Source organism: Genypterus blacodes, unplaced genomic scaffold (genome assembly GCF_046128005.1).
Source record: "Genypterus blacodes isolate CSIRO-AG114 ecotype Tasmania unplaced genomic scaffold, CSIRO-AGI_Gbla_v1 ptg000108l_1, whole genome shotgun sequence".
Classification (NCBI taxonomy): Eukaryota; Metazoa; Chordata; class Actinopteri; order Ophidiiformes; family Ophidiidae; genus Genypterus; species Genypterus blacodes.
The window spans coordinates 146759-172808 of NW_027466912.1; the positions used below are offsets into that span (position 1 = coordinate 146759).

The 26050-nt window shown below is 42.9% G+C and overlaps 1 protein-coding gene across 4 annotated transcripts in view; it reads right to left on the minus strand.

Annotated features, from left to right (window-relative positions):
• LOC143008943 (stromal membrane-associated protein 1-like) overlaps window positions 1–26050 on the minus strand; it is a 57903-nt gene that overhangs the window by 17473 nt on the left and 14380 nt on the right. For 3 of the 4 annotated variants that reach the window (XM_076160920.1, XM_076160918.1, XM_076160917.1), the window contains exons 5-6: window positions 21253–21330; window positions 5551–5611 (exon numbers count right to left, since the gene is read on the minus strand). In XM_076160920.1, coding sequence (XP_076017035.1) covers window positions 5551–5611; window positions 21253–21330 — 139 coding nt within the window. The remainder of the gene's footprint in view (window positions 1–5550; window positions 5612–21252; window positions 21331–26050) is intronic. The other variant, XM_076160919.1, reaches the window with a different exon arrangement.

Here is a 26050-nt window from a genome sequence, read left to right on the forward strand (position 1 = left end):
AACACCCACCACCACGGCGTGATTTCCAATTAGTGTGCTTAGTAATTAGAACTTCTACAAGAAAATTCATAGACTGCCCTCCCTCAGTACTTAGTGCTGCACTGAAAATGAGTTCATTTATGCTCCTCATACACTCTTAAATATATCCAATTAAATGCCTATAATTCCACAAAAATGTAATACTCTTACTAGTTTTTATCAAAGTCCAGCTCCATTAACACATTTGCACATTTCCGTGGTTGTAAAGAGATGGATTGCAACCGGAATGTTTTGTAATATTGACATTTCATCCATCTTATTAAATCTTAAACTCCATTTAAACCTGATATATGCTATTTTTATGACTCGTTGTTTTCAATTCAAGCAGTTTTGCCTGAGAAATAACCGTAATTTAAAAATGTTTAATTTGCAGGTGATTACAGTCCATAAAAATCCAAATTTCATTATTAACCTCCTGGGCTCTTATGGGGCAAAACTACAAAGTCTAATGACATTTCTGGTGGGAGGCTTTTCTCCTTTTCAACCCCGACACATTAGCTAAATTGAAAACGATGCAATAATTTCTCGCGGTGGCTATAAACTGTTCAAAATGTGCTGCACTCGTGGAGGAGACGGCGCTGTCTGAGGAGAGTCCCGAAGAAACCCCAGCACACAATGTCCCCACCTGAGAGACAGCGAGAGAATTAGAGTAATGGAGACACAGAGAGAGGGGGGGGGGGGGGAGGAGGGGGAAAGGGAGTGTGTGAAAGTGTGTGTGTGTGTGTGCAAGTAAACGTGCCGCAGAGGTCATTTATATAACATCCGTAACTTAGTCCTCTTAAAGTGTGAACAAGCCTGGTGTGCATGTGTCAGACAGCAGGGAACAAAGTAAAACTCCTGACCCCCAGCAAAAAAAAGAACCATCCATCTCTCTAAACTAATTACTTTTAATGTGATGTCTTCTGTTTATTTCAACTAGAGAGACTTTTACCTTCAACACGTTTTTTAATCCCATGCTGACTTCATGCACTTTTATTAGCTTGCTGTGTGCTTTTATTTGATCGTTAAAGTACTCCATAAAATGAAATAAAGCCAAATATAATTATGATTATCACTCTAGGGCAGATAAGAAGGAGAGGTGAGAGGCAGGGAGATTACCATGAAGTGAAAAGGAGCGCAGAGTGGGATGTCACGTGCATCCATTACTCTCATAACACTCCAATCCTCCTCATGCCAAAAACCCATTCAGCTATTGCCATGGAAATAAGCCACAGGGGGAAAAAAGCGACCACCATCACCATCATCATCACCATCATCATCAGCAGCACCGCCATGTCTGGCACTGTCCGCACCATCTTTTGTTATGAGGAGCCACTTCTTGAAAGCACTCTCGACTTCACCATGGAAACAGATCAACAGTGCGGGGCTTGGAGTGTGTTGTATAATCACCCGAACCCATTTGCCTTTACACACACACACACACACACACACACACACACACACACACACACACACACACACACACACACACACACACACACACACACACACACACACACACACACACACACACACACACACACACACACACACACACACACACACACACACACACAATGAATACTGCTCTGTCTCGATCCACATGCGAGCATTTGCAACCCCCATCGTCAGGAGTGAATTATTTCTACGCATTAACATTTTACCCGTTTTACAAATAAATGAATCCGTCACAAAACGTTAAAACGTGTCAATTAGTGTCTTGTACCTCTGAGGAAAAGTTGATCTGCCTAACTATTTTATCATAATCCCTAATTGTGATTAGATTTCACACAACTACCCATTTTCGTTCTACAGACAGCTTTCCTGGCCCCTGGCTGTGCTGTTTTTGAAGATTATCCTCTCTCTGAATAATTAAACTGTTGGCTTCTTGTTCATTGGAGTATTGATAGCCACAAACCAAATGATATGTTAATTCAACCCACTTTCTTCCCCAAAAGTCTCAACTGGGGCATGAGGTTGGCTTTCCACCTCCCCAGTGAGCAATTCTGGGAGTGTGAAAGTTCAGAAAAACAGAAGAGCAGCTCGGTGCGTGACTGAGACTGTGACAGTCACAGAGAGGGACTACATGGAAATTGGACACAAAGTGACGGAATGTTTGTTTACAGGCAAATGTGAATTACTTTTTGTATCCGCGTCTGTGTGAACAAGAAAAGCTTCAGCCTGAGGATAAGTGCTCAGCCGCAGCTTTACAAAACACCGATGATCAAACTTTGTTTACATGCTTGACAGGTTCTAGCAAAGTTTAAAATGATTCCGATTTTTTGCAGGGGCCCCTGGAGCCAGCCAGCTATGAGCCTGTCCAGCACCGGAAATGCACCGCTCAATTTAATAAACAGCTTTTCATGCACAGAGATGGATTATTTTCTCCAGTCATTCATATCTGGAGGGGTTTTTCTATGCTGTTTAGAATTGAACAGCAGTCAAAAAACCACAGAGGTTTGGCTAAAACTGATTACAGTCCTTCACTATGGTGGAAACGAACTGCATAAATTAAAAGGACAGAAACTGAAATGATTTACGGGGGCGTGTGTATGATGTTTATTAGGCATAAGTCGATCTGTATGGTTGCAAAGGGGGAAAAGCCTTCTCAGTGACATTGCCATTAGATATATGATAGTGTTCCGTGACGTGTGGTATAAAGTGTTTTGAAGTGAATCCTTCAGCTTGCTGGAGTAATTCAACTGCAGCATTATTGGACCTTTGTGCAGGTTTCCCACAGTCAAACTAACGGCCACATGATAAAATGCCAATGCCTGATTTGGACGGTTAGAAATCAGTCTAGCAAAATTATATTAAACATGACAAATTGCTCAATTAAATAGAATTCGCAAAAGAGACATAATGGCATTTACACTTTGTCTCTGTCTGATGTGAAGTGAATCCAGCCAGGCGACGGCAGAACACGAGTGCGTTAGTCCAACAAATGCTCCGGCTTTATCTCAGGTGTCTTGTGTTCTTTGTTAATTTATGACAGTCGTTTAACCGCTGTGAGGCAAATGGGCCACCGTGTGTGTGTTTGAAGTTGACTCCTGCTTGTGTAGAACATCCTGAGCATCCAGAGGTCACACACCGGTCAGCTCGTCGTGTGCAGGATTTCAGGCTAACGTAGTTTGTTCCGCTTTCCATGTCCGAAGTCTCTTCAGTCATTAAGTTTGTACGTTTTTATGTGCGGTGGTTGCCTGTTTTTGAACATTTTGGGCTGTGTGACTAAAGAAGAAGACACGATGTGATTGGTGGGAGTGTGAGCGCTCATAGTGTAGAGAAGGAGAGAAGTGTTTAGTGTCTGGTGTCAAAGGTCAAGGGGGAATATCTGTATATGTGTTTTGTGATTTGGTGTTTGGTGGTGCTGTTTGCTTTGCTCTACATACTCACTGATGGTGCTGCTCTGGTGTGGCGCCTGCTTGTTGGTAAACGAGCACATCAGTAGAACAGAAAGAGGCTGCAAAAAGCTCTCACTGCAGGCAAGTGATGTTCAGTGCGAGTACACACTGATCACACTTCCTTCACCTCCTTATTATTGTGAAAATACGCTCATCATTTCCACTTTGCAGCACCAAAGGCGACATCTTGTTTATCCTCGCGGACAATTTTAACTCATGTTTATCAAATCAATTCCGATGAGTTATTGAAATTATTATTAGTTTGGAATTTTGCCATTTTAATTTCTCCTTCACACTTACAGTAACGACTAGACTCCGATGGACACACACATGCTATTAAAACAATAATAACACGTATACAAATATTGCTTACTCGATTAATAATCAGAAAACAAGTATTAGATGAATCCCTTATCAGAATAATTGACAGTGACAGTCCAGAGACGACAGACTGAATGAAGAAAAGGACACACACACTCACATACACACAGACGCAAAGGGGCAGAGGCAGGAAGAGGAGAAGCCGACACTGTGACAGGTGCAGAGCGTGTCAGGCAGAGAGGTGGAGGGAGGGATGGATGGAGGAGTGGAGGAGGTGCGCTCACGGCAAAGGGCCACGTATTTGACTTATTGATTATGTGTGAAATCTCTTCCACTCCACATGTGTGCAAGGTGTGTATCATTGGTTATTTATAGCCGGGCGTCAACTCTCACTGTTCCAATGCTGCGGTCAGGAATTTCTGATCAATGCAGCAGCCTCAGGCCATCTCTTTGGACAGTGGTGCTTTACCCCCTCATCTCTTTCTTTTCCCTCCAACGCCGTACGCGCATGCACAGGGAATACACACGTAATTACACACTACAAATAAATACTGAAAACTCGGCGCAATCGTTTTCTGGTTTCGCCTTTTGTTGCCCGTGATTAATGAAGGTCAACGAGCACGGAACAGGAATGTCACGGTAGTCAGCGAGCCAAGGCACACACACAAAATGTCACAGGTTTGAGTCCAGCATGTGACCTTTTGCTGAATGTCATACTTGGTCCGTGTTCAATATTACTCATTTCTGCTGTTCTTTATTAAAGCGAACATGCCATTCAAATTCGTTTCCAGATTATAATCGCGTCATTGTCACACATCTTGGGTGTTTGGATACTAAATCAGATGCAGAAGTCCTTGGTGTAACTAAGATATTACATCCATTATTGATACTTTTAACCTTTTTTAATAAACTAAAAAGCACAAGCCACTGTAGATGTCTCCGATTGAAGCCTTTAAATAGATGTGTCTTTTGTGTCTCTCAGGTAGTTCAGCTGCTACCAAGCACTTTTTTCTCTTTGAGTGGTTTGATTGAATTGAGTGGAACATTTCAATGACTTCATGCGTGCTTCTTTCATTTTTTTTTTCTGTTTTTCACTCTGCATTTGTCACTTTTCCTGCGCAATACTTATCATTATCTTGGAATTTTATTGTGATACTTTTGGGAAAGTAAATCTTTTGGGAAAGACAGTGTCTAAATGAATAGAATTGATTGTAGTACATTACATTACCAGCATTTGGCAGACGCTTTTATCCAAAGCGACTTACATTACATTACCACCCTTCGCAGAGGGGGGAGCAATTGAGGGTTCGGTGCCTTGCTCAGGGGCGCCTCGGCAGGGGCTCGAACCGGCAACCCTCCGGTTCCCAAAAGGAAGCTCTACCCACTGAGCCACTGCCTCCCTGCCACTGCCTCCCTCATTAGTAAGTAAAATTACGTCTATATATCCCAATTTCATTAAAATTCTTCACTTTCCCCGTCTGTAATCACTTTTTTCTCTTTTTGAGATAATGAGCCTCGGTCTAGTGTGGCTTTCTGAACATAGTGCTGATGCATTAACGGTCAGATGATGACATAATAACTTGTCAAAATGTCATGAAAGTTCCCAGGGTAGAAATAAAGTCTGATATTACAGATCCATTCAACCTGCAGTTATTATATCGCTCTGTTATGGCATTGTCATGGATAACTGATTGCATTTACATGTCTGACACATTAGACATTCTATTATAGTTCTACAAATTATTATATTATATTGCCCAAAGATTGTTCTAATGTTGGGTGCTAGAAGCTGTGCAGGTTAATGTCTTACCCAGGCCCAGCAGGTCCACAGCCGGCTCCGTGCTCTTCTTGGGACTGGCTTTGCATTCTGACTGTTAAGACAAAGACAAAGAGAAGAAAATTACAATAAAGCCCAATGTATCAACGTTGGCTTGGATATGTTACTATAAATTAGCAGTTATCTCCAAGGATGAGATCTAACAACAACATCATTTATTTAAATGTTGGACAATTTATTCAGTCAATACAAAGGAATTTGGTCAATACATGTTTGGGTCACCTAATTTCAAATTTAACAATTATTATTTATGATTATTTATATTCATATAAGAAAATAAAATGTCTGATCATATAGTTTCATTCTATATACACTTCCAGTTTCCCGCGTTGGCACGGGAAAAGCCTGAAATCCCCAAGGAGTTGAGCAGGAAGTACAGGGGATGTAAGGCTGGGGTGAAACAACGAGAGCAGAAACGGAGACACAAACCGCAGTGATGCCCCTATATCTGCATCACCGAGGGGAAGGATGAGGAGTACAGAGGTGTTGTGGACTCTTTCGTCAAGTTTGTGAGCTGAATCCCCTGCAGCTCAATACTGACAAAACTAAGGAGCTGGTGGTGGACCCCCGCAAGAGGAAGTCACCCCCCACACCTGTGTCCATCAATGGGGTGACTGTGGACTCTGTGCAGGTATACAAATACCTGGGAGTCCATTTGCACAACAAACTGGACTGGTCTAAGAACGCTGAGGCAGTGTACAAGAAAGGACAGAGCCGACTATACTTCCTAAGGAGGCTCCGGTGCTTCAATGTATGCAACACCATGCTGAGGCTGTTCTACCAGTCTGTGGTTGCAAGTGCCATCTTTTTCGCGGTTGTGTGCTGGGGCAGTCGGGCGAGGTCAGCAGTCGCCAACAGGATCAACAAGATCGTCAGGAAGGCTGGCTCTGTCCTGGGGGTTGAACCTCTTCCTGTATTTGTACTGTCATGTACTTTCATCTTATCTTATTTTAGAGGAACTGGTGGTAGACTAGCCTGGTAATGTGCTTTCTAAAATGGACATGCCAATCAAATCATTTCACTCGTATTTTAAGGGGATATCGAGTTGAAAATGGAGTAGAAGGAAGAGGAGAATGGGATGAGTAGGGGAGCGATTACAAGTTAGAGCGTAGAGGGAATAAGACAGGAAAAGAGATGGTGTGAGAGGCTGAAGACAAAAGACAAAGGGGGTGACAGGGAGCGAGCGAGAGAGAGAGAGGAACGTAACATGTGAGCCATGAGAGATCTACGACACGTGTAACAAACCCAATTTCCCCCCCAACACAAGATCGATGGATCACACTAGATTCCATGTCATTTCAATCCAAGGCAATGAGAACAATTACTGTGTCCACGCCTAATCAAGAATGCATTGGGTATGGATTGATGCGCGTTGGGATGGCAGTGAAGACGTGAATTGCACCAGAAAGGTCAGTAGCAACAGTGACACCAGTCATGAAAATGAGATGCAATTTTGCCATAAAAGTTAAAACGCTGATCTTCCGAGATTCCTTAGAGTCTTTAGATCCATACATAGAAATGAGGGCTGCTCCTTCAGCGTGACTAGAATGAAATTTCACACGGGCCAGAAAATCAAGAAACCACATCCACGTTCCAATCCAGCAGGTAAGACCAACCTTAAGCTATGCCTCTTGTAGAAAAGCCCCCAAAGTCCAGCAAGATATCCATAGATGATGGATAATCATCGATGGATGATTTCCCACTGAACGCAGCCCCACCCGCCCCCATCACGCTGTGTCTCTCCCCAGTTGACACTGTGGAGTCCTTTCGTTTCCTGGGATCCATCATCTCCCAGGACCTCAAGTGGGAGCTCAACATCAGCTCCCTAACCAAAAAGGCCCAGCAGAGGATGTTCTTCCTGCAGCAGCTGACGAAGTTTAGCCTGCCAAAGACAATGATGGTAAGCTTCTACTCTGCTATCATTGAGTCCATCCTCACCTCCTCCATCACCATCTGGTTCGCGTATCATACGCTGTGCGGAGAAGGTGATCGGCTGCAATCTGCCGTCCCTCCAGGACCTGAACACCTCCCGGACCCTGAAGCGGGCAGGCAAGATTCTGCCTGACCCCACCCTGGACACAAACTGTTTTTAACCCTCCCCTCTGGCAGGAGGCTGAGGTCCATCAGGACCAAAACCTGACGCCACAAATCGAGTTTCTTTCCCTCTGCAGTGGGCCTCATCAACAAGGCCCGGGTCTTCCACTGACTTCATAATAAACCCCTGCACATTCACTTTATTTAACAGTATTCAATTTAGTTAATTTATTAAAACAAACCCCTGCACGTTTTTTAACACTTTATTCATCAGTATTCATTTAGTAAACTTATTTAATTTAGTGTGTTTTTAATTTAATTATTGGCCGAGCTGCTGTTCCTTTATGTTGTTTTAAATATGTTGTTTTATTTGTCATTTTAAATGTTGTTTCTTGTTGTCTTTTTTATATGCTATATGTACACCCCTAGGACCAGAGCAAATTCCTCTAAAGTGTAAACTTAATTGGCGAATAAAGCGATTCTGATTCTGATAAAAGTGTGTGCAGGGAGAACGAGGGCAACAAGGCAAAGGGGGTAAATGGTGTTGAAATAATTATATGATTGCAGACTTTTTGCACTGTGCAGCGTTAGAATTTGGATAAGGGGAATCCAAAAATTCCCCCACTTTCCATGTGAGATAGAGAAAAACAGGAAGTTCTGAATGTTACCGAGCATAAATAGTTAAAACTCCCCTTGTGTGTTTCGAGGGGTTTTGAATGAACTCGCAGACAGAACTCCTCTTTCAGACACTGACGGATAAGTTGAGTTTTTTCCATCCCCCAGCTTGGTTATCGAGGAGTGGACATTCCTCATAATTAGCTATCCCGGGTGACACTGAAGGATGCAGCTGACAAGACGGCTGGCGGCAGGCTGTGATTGGCTGTCAGGACCAGTTGCCTTTGAGGAGAGGATGTGGAATTGGAAGGGAGGCTAACAATCGATAAGTCCGCCCCCACACAGGTGAATGGAGTCTTCAGTTGTGGGCGACACCAGCCTGAATTTAAAACCACAGAACAAACCCGCTGCAGATTGCTGTCACATCTGATCACTGTCACACACACGCCAGACAAAGGCGTCAGCTGTCGCCTGTCACACCGTGTGTGCAAGTGGGGCAAAGTCTGATTTAAGTTCCTCCCTAATCTACCACGGAGAGAAGAGCTTCTGCTGACGTGTTCTGACAGCAGACTGACAGTCAAATTTTCTGCTTGTTCTATCGTGGAAGCGTGAGAGAATTCACTTTAAGACTTCCAACATGTGGACACGACATGCAACAATGAGTAATTGACAGTTACACAATATTCAACAGCTTTATAAAAATATACAGTATACATGAAATGATGTAGCATTCGTACGCTGATAGGTCTGATTTAGCAAAACAGCATAATGAATAATCACAGAGACATCGCGTGCAGCACGGATCCATACCACCTTCTCACTGCACAACAGATGAAACACCAGGTTAGAAATCTTGATGTGTTCACGAACTCTGATCCTTAACATCAGAGGCAACGTCACATCAATGACTAAATCTGCCTTTTATCATCTGAAACATCAAGAATCAGAGGTTTCATGTCCTGATGAGATTTAGAGAAACTGTGTGTGTGTGTGTGTGTGTGTGTGTGTGCTTTCATCCCCTCGAGAGCCACTGAGACGTCGCATTAGACGCAACTTATCCAGAATGCTGATATTAGAACTCTACACTGCCTCTATTTAGCAACAGAGCAGATTTTAAAGTGCTGCTGTTTAGAAATCCCTTCCAAGTACAGTGCCTAGATGCATTTGGGATATGCTGAAGTTTTACAGACCCGGCAGGTCTCTTGGATCTCCAGCAAACTCTGCTTGTGCTGCCAAAAGGTAAAAACGTAAAAAAGTTGCAGCTGCATTTCGCTACTGTACTTTAATTGGCTTTTATATCTGTTTTATCTATTTATTTACTAGTGCAATGTAGTATTATTTTGTATTCTTACTGTGGGTTTTTGCTCATTTTATGTAAAGCACTTTGAATTGCCTTTGTGTCTAAACTAATTGGAAAAACTGGAATAGTGAGGATATTCAAAGAGCAAAAGATACTCAAACTAGAAACTTTGATTACGTACTATCAGATTGCAAATGACACAAACTAGTACACAACTGGATCAGCATGTAGACGGTAACATGGAGCACGGGAGCCTGCAGTTTACTCAGGATGCAGACGATTAAGCGTGAGTTGGAGTGTGTGAAAGTGTTTTTTTAAAGAGGGAGCGGTTTTGCTTTGTGATTATATCTATTTTTGCGCGGCTCGTGCCACTTATCCCCTGCTTTTCTTGAAACAAATCTTGTGTACTCAGAGCGTGAGGAGATGGAGCAAAGAAAGAGTAGAAAACAAGAAAAGTAGTAGTAGGAAAAGTAGGAAAGGAGAGGAGACGGACCAAACAAAGAGCAGAAAAACACGAAAAGTTGTTGTAGGAAAAGTTAGAGAGGAGAGGAAGACGAGTCCTTGTAAATTGCCGTGCGTGGGGAGAGGATGTCTTCCTCGGGGGACACTTGGAGGACAACTACAGGAGCAGAGAGATGGGAAATTGAGGACGAAGAGGAAGAGGGCGAGAGAGAATAAACATGAGGGTGATTGAAGGAGACATGAAGCAGACACGGGGAGAAGTAGCGGCTGGCAGCGCAGTTGACACCCCGGCAGAATAAGCAGCGTTAGTGCAGCCTGTAGTAGCAGCATTACCGCTCACACTGGTGGCGTAACTGCAACGGCGGCATTATCAGTTGGACTACTGGGGAAAAGTAGCAGCCGCAGCAGAACTGTAGTATATTAGTAGTTGTGGAGGTGCAGCAGGGAGTGGATTGTCTTCTTGTGGCTGACAGCTGCCTTATTAACACTATAAAAGAGAATAATAAAACTGCCACCGGCTGAATGAGCCTGTGATGGCAGAGACAGACAGCCGAAGAGGGGAGAGGAAGACAAGGAATGAAAAGGAGGGATAAGGGGGTCAATCCGGGGGGAGAGGAGAGGAAGAGGGGACGCACAGAGGCGGGAGAGGGGGCACCTGGAGGCTAGGGGAGGAGACGAGGGGAGAGAGGAGAGAGGGACGAGGACAGGCAAGGGGAGGAGCAGGCAGAGCAGGAGGAGATGAACGGCAGGAAGAGAGGAAGAAGAGGGCGATGAAGAGGAAGATGAGGAGGGGGGAGAGTGATAGATGATGAATGCAGGGGTGGAGGCGGAAAGGAGAGAGGGAAACAAAGAAATGATGAGAAGATTCTGAGCGGTGAGAGACAAGGAGGCAAGTGTGCGTGTGTGTGTGTGTGTGCGACACCACAGTAGTCAGAGACGGTTGAGTGTGTCAGGCTGCTGCAGTTCTGCACCATTCAACATGATCCGTCACTCTGCTGGTGGTGCTCACGCACGCACTCACACACACACACACACACACACACACACACACACACACATCCACACTCTCACGCACAAGGGTTTGAAACAGAGAGAGATCTCGGTTGCCACACGCGCATCTCTTCCCTGCATTTATATTCACCCTGACAGTAAACAGGAACTCAATGCATTTTAACACACATATAGTACATGTACACACACACGCACACACATACTACAAAACACACAACTAATCTGCACACACGCGCGTTTAAGCGACACACACATATGCAAACACACAGCTACAAAGCCACTCATGCAAAGGGAGCAACCGCACAGACACAATACAAGCACACAACACACTCTTTTCCCATAAGCTGTGCGTGCATCCTGCAGGGACACACACCTTCACACACACACACACACAGACACACACAACACTTGGTTGTTTGAGGAAGCTCGCAGTTTGGTCTGAGTGTTGCTGCGTGACACTGTTCAGGGAAAGAATACATAATGAAATGAAAGCGCTGAAACACACACACACACACACACAAACCAATCTAAACAGGGTAGTTTCTGGTATTTTCAAAAGTAAATCTAATTTGTCACTAAACAGAAAAGCTTTCAGACCATCTAGAATCTTGTTAGGCTATGTTTTTTGAGAAGGGAACAACCAGCTCCTGGGTAGACACACACATACACACACACTCTTGATGGCTGGTTGCATTTGGATTCACACCTACACACACCGCAAATCAGACCTTCAGCAATGTCCACTCGGATGCGAGGAACACACAGTTGACGAAGAATTAGATTTGAACATGCACAATTGACAACAAATTGGATTTGGGATACACGCACTTGGAAGTCAGGATGAATTCTGGAACACACACACACACACACACACACACACACACACACACACACTCAGGCAAAGCCACACGCAGGGTTGGATTTGTTGAGGCACACGTAAGCAGCTGGATTAGCACGTAGGAGGTAACATGGAACACCGGAGCCAAAAGTCTACTCAGGACGCAGGCGACTGTGCGTTAGTCTTCAGCGTTCCCGACTCGGAGTGTGTGAAAGTGTATTTTCAAAGAGGGAGCGGTTTTGCTTTGTGGTTTATCTAATTTCGCGCGTCTCGTCCCACTTATCCCCCTCTCGACCCGAATAAGTGGGACTGGGCTTTGAGTTTTTCCGATCCAGTGAGACCCGTCTCACCCATTTTGCAAAACATAATTTGACTTTTAAATGGTGGAATGAATTAACTGCACTACGAAACACACACACACGATCTCTCATGTGTGTGCGTGTCTGAAATGAGAAAGAGAATTGAGAAACACAAAGCAGGTGGGTGAGTGAGAGCCAGGTTAAGTGTGTTTAAAAGTTTGTGAGATGCAAATTGGGTTTCGGCAACTTTTTGTCCGTCACATGTGTGTATTAGCAGTTAGTGGGAATGAGACTGCGAGTGTGTTTATGTGTGTGTATAAGCAACTATGCTGGAGTGCAAATGCGACTCTGGCGGCACTCGGGAGGATTATAATTATTGAATTAAATGCCATTACATCGACTATACGCAGCAAAAAGACCACAGCCAAGCATATCGGGTTCCATCAATATTTATGGCATGATGTCATAAAGAAGTAATGCTGAGCAGACACACACGGAGAATATTGACATAAATCTGTGATTGTCAGTAAATCTGCTGTATGGTCTATATTCTACCGAAAACCTTGAGCTGTAAATGCCAAACAGCTCAGCGGCCGTGGTTCAGTCGGCGCTGAGCGGTAAGCTGGGATAAACTATTGTCTCTATGGAACATATAGGCAGTGCTGCATCACAGTGGGGGAGATGGCCGTCTGTGTGTGTGAGCTGGATGGGAGGGGGAGCGTGCTGTAGTGTGTAATTTGTGCATCTGAGCCTTTATGGCAGGGGGAGGGTGGATGTCTAGGTTTATGATTGTGTCTGTCTTGTGTATGTGCATGTGTGTGTTTGTTTGCGTTTTCTTGGGAATTCGGCACGATTCCTTTCCTCAAGCAGTGCAATCCCCAATGATGAGCCTCACCCTAGCGATGCCATCGATCCTTTGACTGTAAGACCCTGGAGAGCACCGCTGTCTATGTGTGTGGCGTATGCGCGTCTGTGTTTGTTTGTGTATGAGTGGTATTAGTCACAGAACGCTGCTCCTTTGGCTGCCCTTCACACCATCCGTTCAAACTAACTCCAATCGACCACAGATACGCTTTAGCAGAGAGAGAGTGAGAGAGAGTGAAAGAGAGAGAGAGAGAAAAAAAGGGAGGGGGAGAGAAAGAAAGAGAGAGAGAGTCACATCCAATCTCGAGAACCTTTGAGAGCCCAACTCGATCCAGATGTACAGAGCACCTAGCGATAACACACTCCCCAAATCCCTGCAATGAATGAACAAACACACATACACACCACACACACGCATACATACATTCACAAACACCTTTTATCTGCAACAAAGGCAAGAGCCAGGTTTCCACGAAGGAAAGCAGCCTCTCGTTCTCTTTGATAATTTATTCATGGGCTGAAAGAAAAAGACAACATACGCCAACAGTCGATGATTTAGTGTTTGTGAAGAGAGCGACAGAGAGACACTGACAGAGGAATGGAGAGGGAGGGAGAGAGAGAGAGAGACAAAAAGGGACAGATGAAGGAGAGATAGAGAGACAAGACGGTGAGGAGAGTGAAAATGAGAGAGATAATCGAGTCACTTCTGGCACAAAAAGCTGTGTGCCATTTTCACTTTCTATTACAAACCTTCAAACGCTCTCCATCTCCCTCAGACACTCATCATCAATCCTTGCAGTGGCAATCTAAGACCTAGTCTATCTCTGAACGATATGACGCAGTGATTACCTACAACTAGTTCATGAGAGGTGTTTGTATTCCACTACAAGCTGCACCTGTGTTTGTTAAATGAAAGAAAACGCAACACGTCATGTCATGAAGAACAATGTCATCTGCGTTTGAGAGATTTCCGGCTTCAACTGTTAGGTGGACACAACATGAGGAACGGCAGTAGCTCAGTCCGCTGCGTCGACAGCTGGTAAACCGGAGGGTCGCCGGTTCGAGTCCCCTGTGTGGACCAAGTAAGCAGACTGGTAGCTGGTGACTTGCCAGTTTGCCTCAAGCGCACTGCCGAGGTGCACGTGAGCAAGGCACCGAACCCCCAACTGCTCCATGGGCGCCGTAAAATGGCTGCCCAGTTTGTGTGTGTGAGATATGCAAGAGTGCAAGAAAATTTTCAATTTGTGCGTGAATTGCATGCAACATGACAAATAAACTATCTTATCTTGAACACCTGGTTAATATGATGTGGTCAGATGAAATAGACTTGCAATAAAAGCTTACAGTGTTCTTCTTTAGTCTGTATTAGTGAAATCTGTATTTGCTGCTGGATTAATAAGAGTAATATCCTCTTATAGAAGCAAACAGAGTGTGGGAATAAGAAAGAGTGATGTCCTTTTCACAAATCAGGGTAAATCGGGGGGTGAAACTTGTTAAAATATGTCAAATCTTCACTGTAACACGTCTACCAATTACTTGAGCTATCAATCACATCATGTCTCTGCACGTGTAACCTTTGCTCTGTCGATCATTTCAACTTTATATTCAAATCCATCTTAATTGTTCAATAAACCCTAACTCCAAAGAAATGCCAAGTAGCACAGAGTCTTCAAAGGAGTTCCTTTTTTTGAAAATCTGTGTGAGAAGACACACGCACATGCACCCACACGCGCACACCAGCCTCCAATCACTGATGTAGCTTAATTAGAGCCTACAGGCATTGGAAGGAGTACAACATGACAAAGTTGAGCTTAACAACCCCAATCAAGCTGCATGAATAAAAATGATTTAGGAATGCAGAAAAAGACAGACAACTGTTTGAAATTCAAGTAATGTCTGGGAGGATGAAAGCCTGGGTATGACTGCTTACATTCATGAGGGCCTAGAGTATCTCTAGAAGAGTCAGACTGAAGGATCATCATTGTTGTTCAAGGAAACCGAATAAATGATCACTACTTCACTTAAGATAGCCAATTCAAGAAGTCAGCGCCTCTGGTTAATGTTCTTTTTAAATGCCTTACACATCCCAGATTCCTCATCGTGCATCGTCCTGCTACACCTGGAAGAGGACTGCTTGTGAACCTGATAAATATTTATACAACTTCAGTGCAAAACCACCGATGCCAGCCGTCTCGGATTATACAGAAACATACAGAAGGTGATGAAAGCCCATTTTAGCCCGATTTAATTACCTTCTGCAGCATAGCATATGAAACTGGATGCAGTTTGATGTTGGGACGCTCAGGCCTTACACATAATGGTAAAAAAAAGGAGCAAAACCGTTCAATAAATCTTTCAATCTGTAACCCAAATGCAAAGATAAAGGTCCACACAGGCTTATAACCTGCTCTCTCTCTCTCTCTCAAAACTAAACTAGGAGAAAGAAACACAAAGCATGCTGGGAAGTATGAAAATCAGCAAATAATGTTGCCGAGCAAATTAGAAGGTCATTCATTCAACTTTGACACAAGAATGCTGTGACTCGTGATTATAAATAGGAAATGGCTGAAATTGATGACTTATTAGTTCAGTTCACTAAATTATGACATTTTGGATGTGCGGTACAGCGAGTCAAAGAATGAGAAGTAGATAAAAGCAAAAAAGCACGGGAAACTTTCTCCCGTGTGGAGCACCTCAGTCTGCAGGTGACAAGGTGAACTCCTTCCCACTGAGCCACCGCTGTGATTTGGGTACTTGTGAGAAAAGCCCCCGGGCCATCTCTCTTCGAAAGCTTTTCAAGGCAGAACAGCCTGTGAGGAGACCCCCGGCAGACTGAGAGAAGCCTGGAGAGGGGTCACAGCTCCCCACTGGCACTGGGACCATTTAAGACTCTCCACGGAGCTGGAGGAACAGTATGTGCAGTCATCCATTCACCACTGTGGCTTTGACCAGTATAAAAATAGAGTGGTCTTACCGTGTACAATTTGTAGCGAATTCACTTCTTCTGTATCGCCACTGAACAATGACAGACTTCTCTTCTTTCTCTGTTCTACTAACTACTACTAACTCTTTCTTCACTCTACAGTGTGTTTGTGTGTATGTTTATCTGTATTGGAGTTCATACAAAATCCTTTACCATTTCTTTTAGGGTGTTTTCAGACTTATGGTTCATTTGCAGTGTTCTATCATAAGTTATACGACAGATATGTCAGCAAAAATCCATCCATTTGATTTGTTATGGGTAATCCAAACTGTAGATTACTGTTAATGTATATATGTGATGAGCATCCAGATGGAGTGAGGCATAAGGATCACATTTGCCATCATTATCTAGTGTAGTAGCTTAATGTCGTCTTATCAGCCGAGCTTTACAGACTTCTAAATGTGTAATCCAATGTGGGTAATCCACTTTGATCTAAATATACCGGTGGTTCATGAGAGCAGCCAACCCAGGGACCTCACCTCTGTGTTTCTAATGGACTAAATTATTGATTAGGACACAGTTTCTTACCATTATCTCGCATGGCTTGATGTGTCCCTTTTATCTCTGTCGATCTATGCCTCACCTTGAGTCACGCCCTGGCTGATCAAATGAAGGCCTGTGAGGTATTATGGGTAATAAAAGCAGATGTAGCATGGCTAAAGCTCTGGCAGTGCAACATATTTGATTCATATCTTTACAGAGGGCTGGCTGTGCCACTTTGTCGGTCTTTGCTTTCAAAGATGAGGGGAAAGGGGCGCACACATCTCTCATGGAGAACACGGACAAAGAAACACCCATGTGAGACAGACTGAATGTGAAACGTTCATGAATTAATCATTTCCTAAAAGGACTTTCTAAAGTACAATTTGAATGCAATTAATTCACTAACAGTTGAAATTAGTTAAATGAAATTTTCAGTCTTTTATATTCCAACAATGGGAAAATCAATCAAATGAATTATTCAACAGCACTCAAAATTGCATCTTTTCATTCTTCTAAAGCCAGTGGAAACATCCTCCCTGTTTATATTCATACTGAAATGAGCCTGTTAGCAGAGGGGCTCAGGCACAGCGGTAAGTTTCAATCACTAACACAATGGACTGATATGCCGTGAAGTGATCATACTGCCAAACAGCTGGTTGAACATCTGTGTTGTGGTGCGCTGAGGGGAAGAAAAAAATTACTTTTGTATGCTTGATTAAAGATGGAAAGAAGACAGCATCAATTATAGAACCAATATGTTTCAGCTAATGCAGCCTTTCATGAAAGCCATTTAAATTTTGATGATGATCGGCACAAAGTTCCATCCAAATCATGTGCCGACATTCGCACCATGAACAATGTTGCATCCATACGTTTTTTGGTTCATACAGCTGTTGGATTCAAACACTTATCAGGCAGAGCGTTTAGCACTGCCAACACAACTTTTAAAACAATTTTTTACAATTGCCAGATCCAGCAACTACACTTCAAGGTATTCTAAAGACTTTTGCACATCAGGGGCCACGGGAATAAACAGAAAAAGAACAAAGTGAATAAAACAAACGAAGAGACAAAGGAAAAAGTGAGATGATGGAGAGAGAGAGAGAGAGAGAGAGAGATAGAGAGAACGAGTGAGGGAGACAAGAGAGAGGGAGACAGAGAGACAGAGATAAACATGTCAGCATTTCTCCTTCTATGCTGGAGGTGAACAGGCTTTCACCGCGTCAGCACAAACTTGGAACCAAACAGCTTCTAACAGCTGCCGTGTTGTTGCAGCGATAACTTCTTGCAGGTGAGCCCTACCTGCTACTACCTTTTGAGTGGTACAACATAAATTACCGTGCATTACTTTTCAGAAATGTGAGTATATCTCTCAACAAAAGAACAGGCTCTGCAATTTATTCACTTACAGCGCTGCCATAACAATGTTTTGAAAAGCCCAAAATTAAAGTCGTTACTATTACACACAGTTGGCCATATCCCTCCATTTTCACTTTCTCTTTTGTATTGAAATGAAATACCACTGTTACACGTAAAAGCCAAAACTCTACTGCAAGATTCCAATCAGACAAGCCAAATCTGTGAGAAAGCAATTCAACATCCAAGTTTCCCGCTTTCTGTGTGTGCGAATTCATGTATGGGTCGATCTAAACCATTTTAACTGTGGCAGCGCGGCAGACAGCAAAGCGTAGAGCACAGATGAGAACAGCAGGTACTGGGGTTTGAGAAATCACCGGGTTCATAGGAGGATACAGTATGACGAGATATAATGAGTCTGCAGGCCAATTGTATTTCCATTGATTGGAAATAATCACTTTCCCTCTGATGTCATTAAAAGGAAACGCAGTATTTGATTTTGGCATTGATTTGCCTCTGGTATAGGAGCACAATCATTACAATAATGCTCTATATGTCCACTTTAGTAGAGTGAGGAGATGCATTAACACAGCAGTGCCCTAAGAAATCCATATCCAGGTAAGTAAACTCAAGCAAACATTATAACTCAGAGCTGGAACCATATTGTAGAGATATTGTACTGTACCTACATAGTGAAGACAAACACACAGAGAGAGAGAGATAAGGGATGTTGCAGTTGTGCTTCATTTATATGAAATGTTCAGATCTGAACTGGGCACAGTTTATCTTCTACATTAGGGCCCGATTCAGAGTTAAGCCACGATAGCCGCGGAAAAAGCTTCACTCACACCTGTGGTGCATTCGGCTAAATACATTTCCAACACTTCTGCCCGTGGTCAAGAAAGTCTCAAAATGACCCTGTGCTCATTAATGAAACTCTAAAGTCTAAAGAAAGGACCAAGGGAGTGACAATAAGCAGGTTTACATAAAATGTTAACTGATGGTTGACAACAGATTGAAGAACTGGTCGAGGAGACGCTCATTCCCAAACGGGTGGAGAAATGGAGATGTTAATACAGCGGATGTGAGTAAAGAATAGACAAAAAAAAGGTGCAAATCAGTGCCAACACCTTGCTGCTTTGCTGCCTCAGGGTCTGGACAGTCATTGAGGGAATAATTAAAAGGTACTGAGGAGAATGTCAGGTGTAGTTATGTTGGGAGAAAATCTACAATTCCTCCTCATCAGCTAAGGGAAATGTCATATTGCTGCTAAAGGAGGTTCCACCCGTTGTTAAATACAGGGTTCACTTTTTCCCAGCCTGGACAATGAATGTTGAAACAATATGCTCAGTAACAACATGAGAACTACAACTGCTTGTCTGCCAGTAATTTGGGCAGATTGTGTTTGTCTATGATGACTTGGATGATGATCACACACACATTTGATGAATAATGCAAAATGGAAAAAATCCATTGCATCTCATTTCACTAATTCTATGAAAAGAGTAAATATATTGGATGAAAGGCATGTTGTCGTGTCGTGCTCGCCCTCTGTCGTTAAGAATTCTGTAGATAACGGCTCATTAAATTTTACAGGAAGTCATTTACTTTGCAACTTCCCTTTAATAAACCTTCGCAAATTAGCACCTTCCCTGTACAGGCGCTGAATGTTCCATTCAAAACTGACCTTTGCAGATTGTTTGAACCTTCGTAATTTCAGTATGCACAAAGACTAACAATTATCACATCCTCTCCACTTATCTGTGCTACATCCCCTTAAATATGCACACAAAAAGGAGAGGGACCAGAGGTGCGAACAGCTCAGTAAATTCGGTCCAGGGTATTAAAAACTAAAATAAGACCTGACCGAGTAAATATGACAAAATACTGCAATGTATTGGCTATCATGATGAAAAACGACTATGTACAGACTGTATATACAGTCGATAGACAATAGATCACAGTAAGTGAGGAGAGGGAGTTATAGGAAGCAGCATTAAAGCCGCTGAGTACAGACCCCAGTGTGTGTTATTTTCCGCTCCCAGTGGGTACAATTGCCCGTAGCCTACATATCTGTTCCCTGTAGAGCATCAGCGAGCGCACACACAGCTACCTGCATAGCTAAGAGCTGCGATATTCCCTCACTGCTTCGCACGCCATTGAAATACTTTGGATTCACAACCCCTGACCCAGAAACGCATAGGGTCTCTCTCTCTCTCTCAACACACACATTCAGCCCAAAACGGAAAATGAATTCATGTAAAGTCACACCACACGCACACGCACCCGCACACACACACACACACATTCAGTGAAGTCTGTTATGGAAGCCTGTAGCTGAACATCAACCAAAGCTATAATGACTCATACATAATTATTCTTGTCATACCTGTAAAGGGCATTTATTTCAGCACTTACCGTATCTAAGAACGACGTCTGACCATTGTTCAAAAAGAAATCGGATCATTAATGTCAGACTTCACTTTGAGTAACCATGCTATACAAGTTTCAGTTCATTCTGTAGGCAGTAGGTAGGCAGTCCTTCACGTCAGCTACATATTAAACTAACTAAATTTAGCCAAGTATGACAACAGCCGGGGCTCTGCTGCATAACAGCAGCTGACATGTTGCACGTTTTCTGCCAAAAAGGGCTCGGGGTAACAAAGAACATCTTGCATGAAGCCGCGCAGCAAATTCAAACACCAGTAAGCCGTTTTCCGAGCAGCGACAGGTAATAGGGCCGCATTTTTTAAGGTGCATCCTGGTTAATATGAGAACGTTTACGCTTCTGTGAATAAAGGGGAAATGATGCACACTGATGCGCTGAGTAAAACCAAAGCAGCAACGAACATCATGAATGTTTATGAGGAGTTTCCCTTGAGAATTGAGTTCCTGTACCAGAGATGAAGCAACAGAATAAGGTCCCAGCCTCTGTACCGACACACACCATGCATCATAACACTACACTGACACACACAAAGAAAACAGCATTTCATTCAAGCTCACACAATAGCAAACATAAAGCGTGATCAATAACCTGTAGGGATGCTACATTTCTCTGAAGATCCATAATGTTTCTCTCTCACCTTCATTTCTATTATCGCTACTGGTTATATACAGGTGTTCTAACAACTACTGATTGTAAAAGCCTACAGAGCGCTACCACACATAGATGATTCATCGCTGTCATAAAACAGAATATCTAATCTCTGTGTTTTCATAGCTGGCACTAACTGTAGTCAGATTATTCGTATTAGCATATGCCTATGATACCTGCTACTGTTTTCATTTAATCATTTAATCAGTTCCCTTTAGATGACGCTGATGATGAGCTTCTGTATTAAGTGTTCAAGTTCATCAACTTGACCTATTCTTCTTTAATATCATATACTCTAAAAGGTATTACTGTTGCATCTAATTCTAGTTATACCTTGGTATTGTTTGGTCTCTCCACTTTGTTTGCGTCCTTTTCCTTCTTTTTCTCCTCACGTTTCTTCTCACGTTCCTTCTGTGGAGACACACACAAACAGACTGTGTGGTAAAACACAAGCGTCTTAACTTATTAAAGTGAATCAATAAACCCAACACGTATACTGTGAGGCCTCGATATTTTGGAATACTGATACAGATAACAGTTAACCCTCAACAACACCCCCATAAATATACATGTAGACTAGATCCCCCCCTCAACATTCTATTCCTGGCAAAGCCTCTGAGGCATCATTGAGATCACAGGAGACTAAAGAACCCCTTTGAATGTCAGGATTACACTGAAAATAATACATATTCATACTTATTTGGGCTCGTTCTAATTAATGTGACATTTTAAAATCCATTTAAATTACAGGCATCCTACAGGTAATCCATGTGGGACCAATCAGTTTTCTAAGTGGGCAGGACTAATCTGGATCAGTTCCAGTTTTTATTTCAAAAAGAATCATCCTGTTACTAATACACAATGATACAAATATGCATGTAAATTATTCCAGTGGATGATTTCATAGGGTTTACGTTACACCATCTGCAGTACGGATGTAGTTAGACATTTCAGAGACTTACATTACATTGCTGTACTCCAGCACCTAAACGGACAACGTGTGGATAACTTAGCTTCAGTATGCAAAAAGAAAGCACTTCTCTGTCTCCATTAAATCACAAATTGGCATCCATGGTGAAATCATGTAGGAGGAAGCAGAGGCCCTAATGGTAGTGATTTATTCTACCTTATAACAGAGGGAAAAACCATTCGATATCATTTTCTAATGTGATTTTAATGCACTCTCAATGCACATTTAATGTGCATGCATTATTAGCATACGGAGAGTTGATGTAGTGTTTTCAGGTTAATGGTTCTGTCTTGCTTGGTTGTATGGAAATGAGCTGGTGCTGATGCCAGTCACAAACAGGCTTTAGCTAATGAATGTCAGGATGCCGAAAAGAAAGCTTCAGCTTAGCCTGCAAACGAGCCATTATGGCCACAATAACAGTCTGTTTCTGTCTCACTCGCCCCGTGTCTCAATCCAGCTACTTTCAGCTGTTCTGTTTTTATACATATGTTGAAATGACTATTTCACATGAGAACTTTTGCATAGGTAGAGAATATTTGTCAGGATGCCAATCAGAATCAAAATTGAGAGCATCCATTATTCGGAAGTCGCTATCTTGTGGCAATTGACCAACTTCTCAAATGCAAATGGAATGACTGATGGAACTAAAAACGCAAGAAGCCTGGAACATAAAACAACTTGATTTACATTTTTTGTGACTTTCTAACAGAAGACCTACAAATCATTATTCCATGCAACAATTGTTACTGTTTTGTATGTGCACAACAATACAGACACTGTTTTGTTGTGTGGTTACATCTTCAAATGGAGTTTATTCCTCCATTACCTGAATTCAATAATAGCTGACTGAATGTTGTTGCATAGTTACAGCAAGTTGGCTATGTTTGGGTTAGATTCTTTGTTGACATATCCCTCAGAGAGATGAGTATATTATCTTTCAGGCTCTGGCAAGCACCAAGTCTCTAACTCCATTAACTCTCAGCTAATGAGGCTAGCACTGGCCAATTTGCTCCGGCAGCATTAACAGGCTATTATACTCCAATCTGATCATGACTAATAAAACACAGCAAATTACAAATGGCATCCTGCTCCACATATCAAGTCGGCTGGGTTTCCAACTTTAGCGATGGAATCACTTCATGTCAGCACCACCAGTGTAACCTGAAAGACCAAACCCGACGCATGGGTGCAAAGCATTATGGTCAATGCTCATCGCAGCACATGTTCAAACAGCAGGACTGACATCAAAATTTAACAACATTATTACAGGGGATGATTCGAAAGATCTGAGCCCGACAGATAACGTGAACATAAAGTGAACAAAGGGCTGTAATAAAAAATATAATTTCTAAACGGCATTACTTTGAGGCAAATGACTTCAAATGATCCTGTGATTGGTACAAGATGGAATTAGAATTTCAATCTCTCCCCAAACACGCAAAAGGCTCAAGGTGGAAACTAGAAGGAATCTATGAAATATGGATAACATCCCACTGTAGCTGGCAGGAGTTTGGATGAGATCATGTTGAACAGGAAGAAAAACTGCAGCGTGTGTGAGTGATATCTGTCGATGCTCGGCTCAGGATTGATCGGCCCTCGTTATTTATGGCGGCTAGAGCCGACACATCCATCAAAATGTTGACATTCATTGCACATCAATGTGTATACTATGCGGCAGAGAACTAACTAAAGGTGTGGCTGTTCTCTGGTATGGCTTGGGTTTGTTTGACACAGGCACAAGAGACAAAAAATACTAACAATACAAAAATGATGTTTCGCCTGAGGCCATCATCCAATTTCTCATATTATCATATAAACCTCCGCAGGGACAAAAAAAGAAAGGAAACGTCTACTCGTGACCAATTAATTGGCTTTTCTGGCTCATGACTTGGCCAAACAACACAATGACACAAGAGACGAAGGCAACGACACAGCAAGACACACAACCACAGCAAGGCAAAGCCACACCAAAGGGGAGACCTGTACCTCCTGTCTGCTCCCGTCACCCTGGGGGGACGGTGAGGTGGAGGGGGGAGCAGCTTCAGATGACTTCTGCTGGGGAGGCAAAAGCAAGACAAACACAAAGAGTAAAACTAAGAGACAGAGGAACGGGAGAGAGAGAGAGAGAAATGTGAATAAACAAGAAAGAGGAGAGCAGAATAAAAATCAGGAGAGGCATCATCAAGAGGAGAGCCAAGCAGAGAGAGTTAATTAGAGGGAATGAAGGAGGATTTTCTCCGCAACAGCAGAGACATCCTTGCTTCAGTAGTTGCTGCAAGCCAGGGTTATATTCAGCTGCACAGAGAGGGGGATGTCAAAATGAGGTCTCGCAGACAGACCCACACACACACACAGTTCTAGTGGGTAGACGACCTCCATTAACCTGCCTCTGACCTGTGAGCACAGCTTGAGGCGAACTGTTTGGTTTTTTTTTTAGAAGAGGGAGGCGATCATAAAGTAAAGGCGTCTTCCCCGACTAGTGATTCAGATTCTGTCGTCCTCATCAAATCACTTAATCACCAAGACCAAATTCCATCAGTGTCTGTCACGTTTTACAATCAATCAATGGAATGGAGTCAGTCGTCTCTTATCACTGGCACCATATCAATATGCATCACAGCTGGCAGCTCCAAAATAAATTTGCGAGTGTATGTTGTTTTCTGTTGGATTCAAGTTTTTAAACGCGCATCTGCATGCACATTAAAGTGCACAGACACTGCGCTCTTATCAGATGGAAAGCAGCCGAGCTCAATATGAATTTCTCCGCAGACAGAGATTATTACAGAGCCAGATGGGCAGAACAACAAAGAGATCATGGAGGAATTGATGGCAAAGTGAGGGAACAGAAAGAACATTTTAACAAAGGCAATTCCCAATACACATTTGTATGCATGGCATACTACGACTACTACTACTTAAAACACAAGAAAAGAACAAAGATAATGCTTTTAAGATAGGCTTACGTTTGTGATTTCTACCAAACAGCGACCACACACAGCACTCATCATTTTAGACTATGTCACAGTGTACACATTGTCCCGACAATCAAATCTGACATCATCCATCCAACCATAGAGCCTCTAAACATCCTTCTGTAATTCCACGTCAGTTAAAAGAATTAAGTAAACAGTTAGCTTCTTGTCTTTATCAGCCCTTTGTTTATTCTTTGCCATCTGGCTGTCTGCATGCACCACAGCTTCAGCTCGCTCCCTCATGGTTCGTCTCTCCACTTGCTGCGTCTCCACAGAAATGGGTTGGGGGGGGGGGGGGGGGGGGGGGGAACAATATTGCATATTCCAATCCAAATAAACAATGAAAGGGACAGAGAGTAAAGGGAACCATCTCTATTTTTAGCTCTACCAGTTTGTCTTATGAGGGAAAATTATGGAGGCATAAAATGTTTTGATGATTGTATGAGACAAGACCACCATGTGTCCAAAAGTATGATCTCTCTTACAACCAATTCATGATCTAGACACATTTGTAGTGCATGGTGACATCACCACCATCTCAGATCTGAGGTGGTGACAACATTTTTATTACCCATTAACCGTTTGAGTACCACAATCTGGACTGCACCCTATTAATTACGGCGCCCGTATACTTTCATGAGAGTAAACAACGAAATAGCAGCCCAGTGGACACAGTAGAGTCCTTCAAATATGTTCTTTTAATGCCATTTTGTGTCAGCAGGGAACCCAGAACGGTCACAAATCCAATGAATAGAAGATTCTTTTTTTACTTGAAGGTTGTTTTAAAATGGCTTGAAGTGGTAGCAAATCAAGCAAAGATTTGAGCTGTGCCCACTGGCCCCTGACTGGTGATGCAACCAGCCATGTGGCGTCTGTAGTAATTACAGCCAGGGGGAGTCATCCGAAGAAGAGAACACAAAGACAAAGTCCATTTTTCTGCAAGTCTACTTTTGCCTTTAGCAGCTTTTAAAGCCAGCCGGGAAAGATGTGTTCACAGTGAGGGCGAGCTTACAACAGCTCTAACATCAATGCCTCGACTCCATCCCACCCCCCTCGTTTTTCTTCTCACTGGCTGCTCCATTCCTCTCAAAATTACCTAAGGGTGGAAACCAACATTTTACTGTTTCTCTCTGAGTGCAGGAAGGAGAAATCTTAAAATTTTTCATCTGTCCCAGTCTTCCTCCTCAAC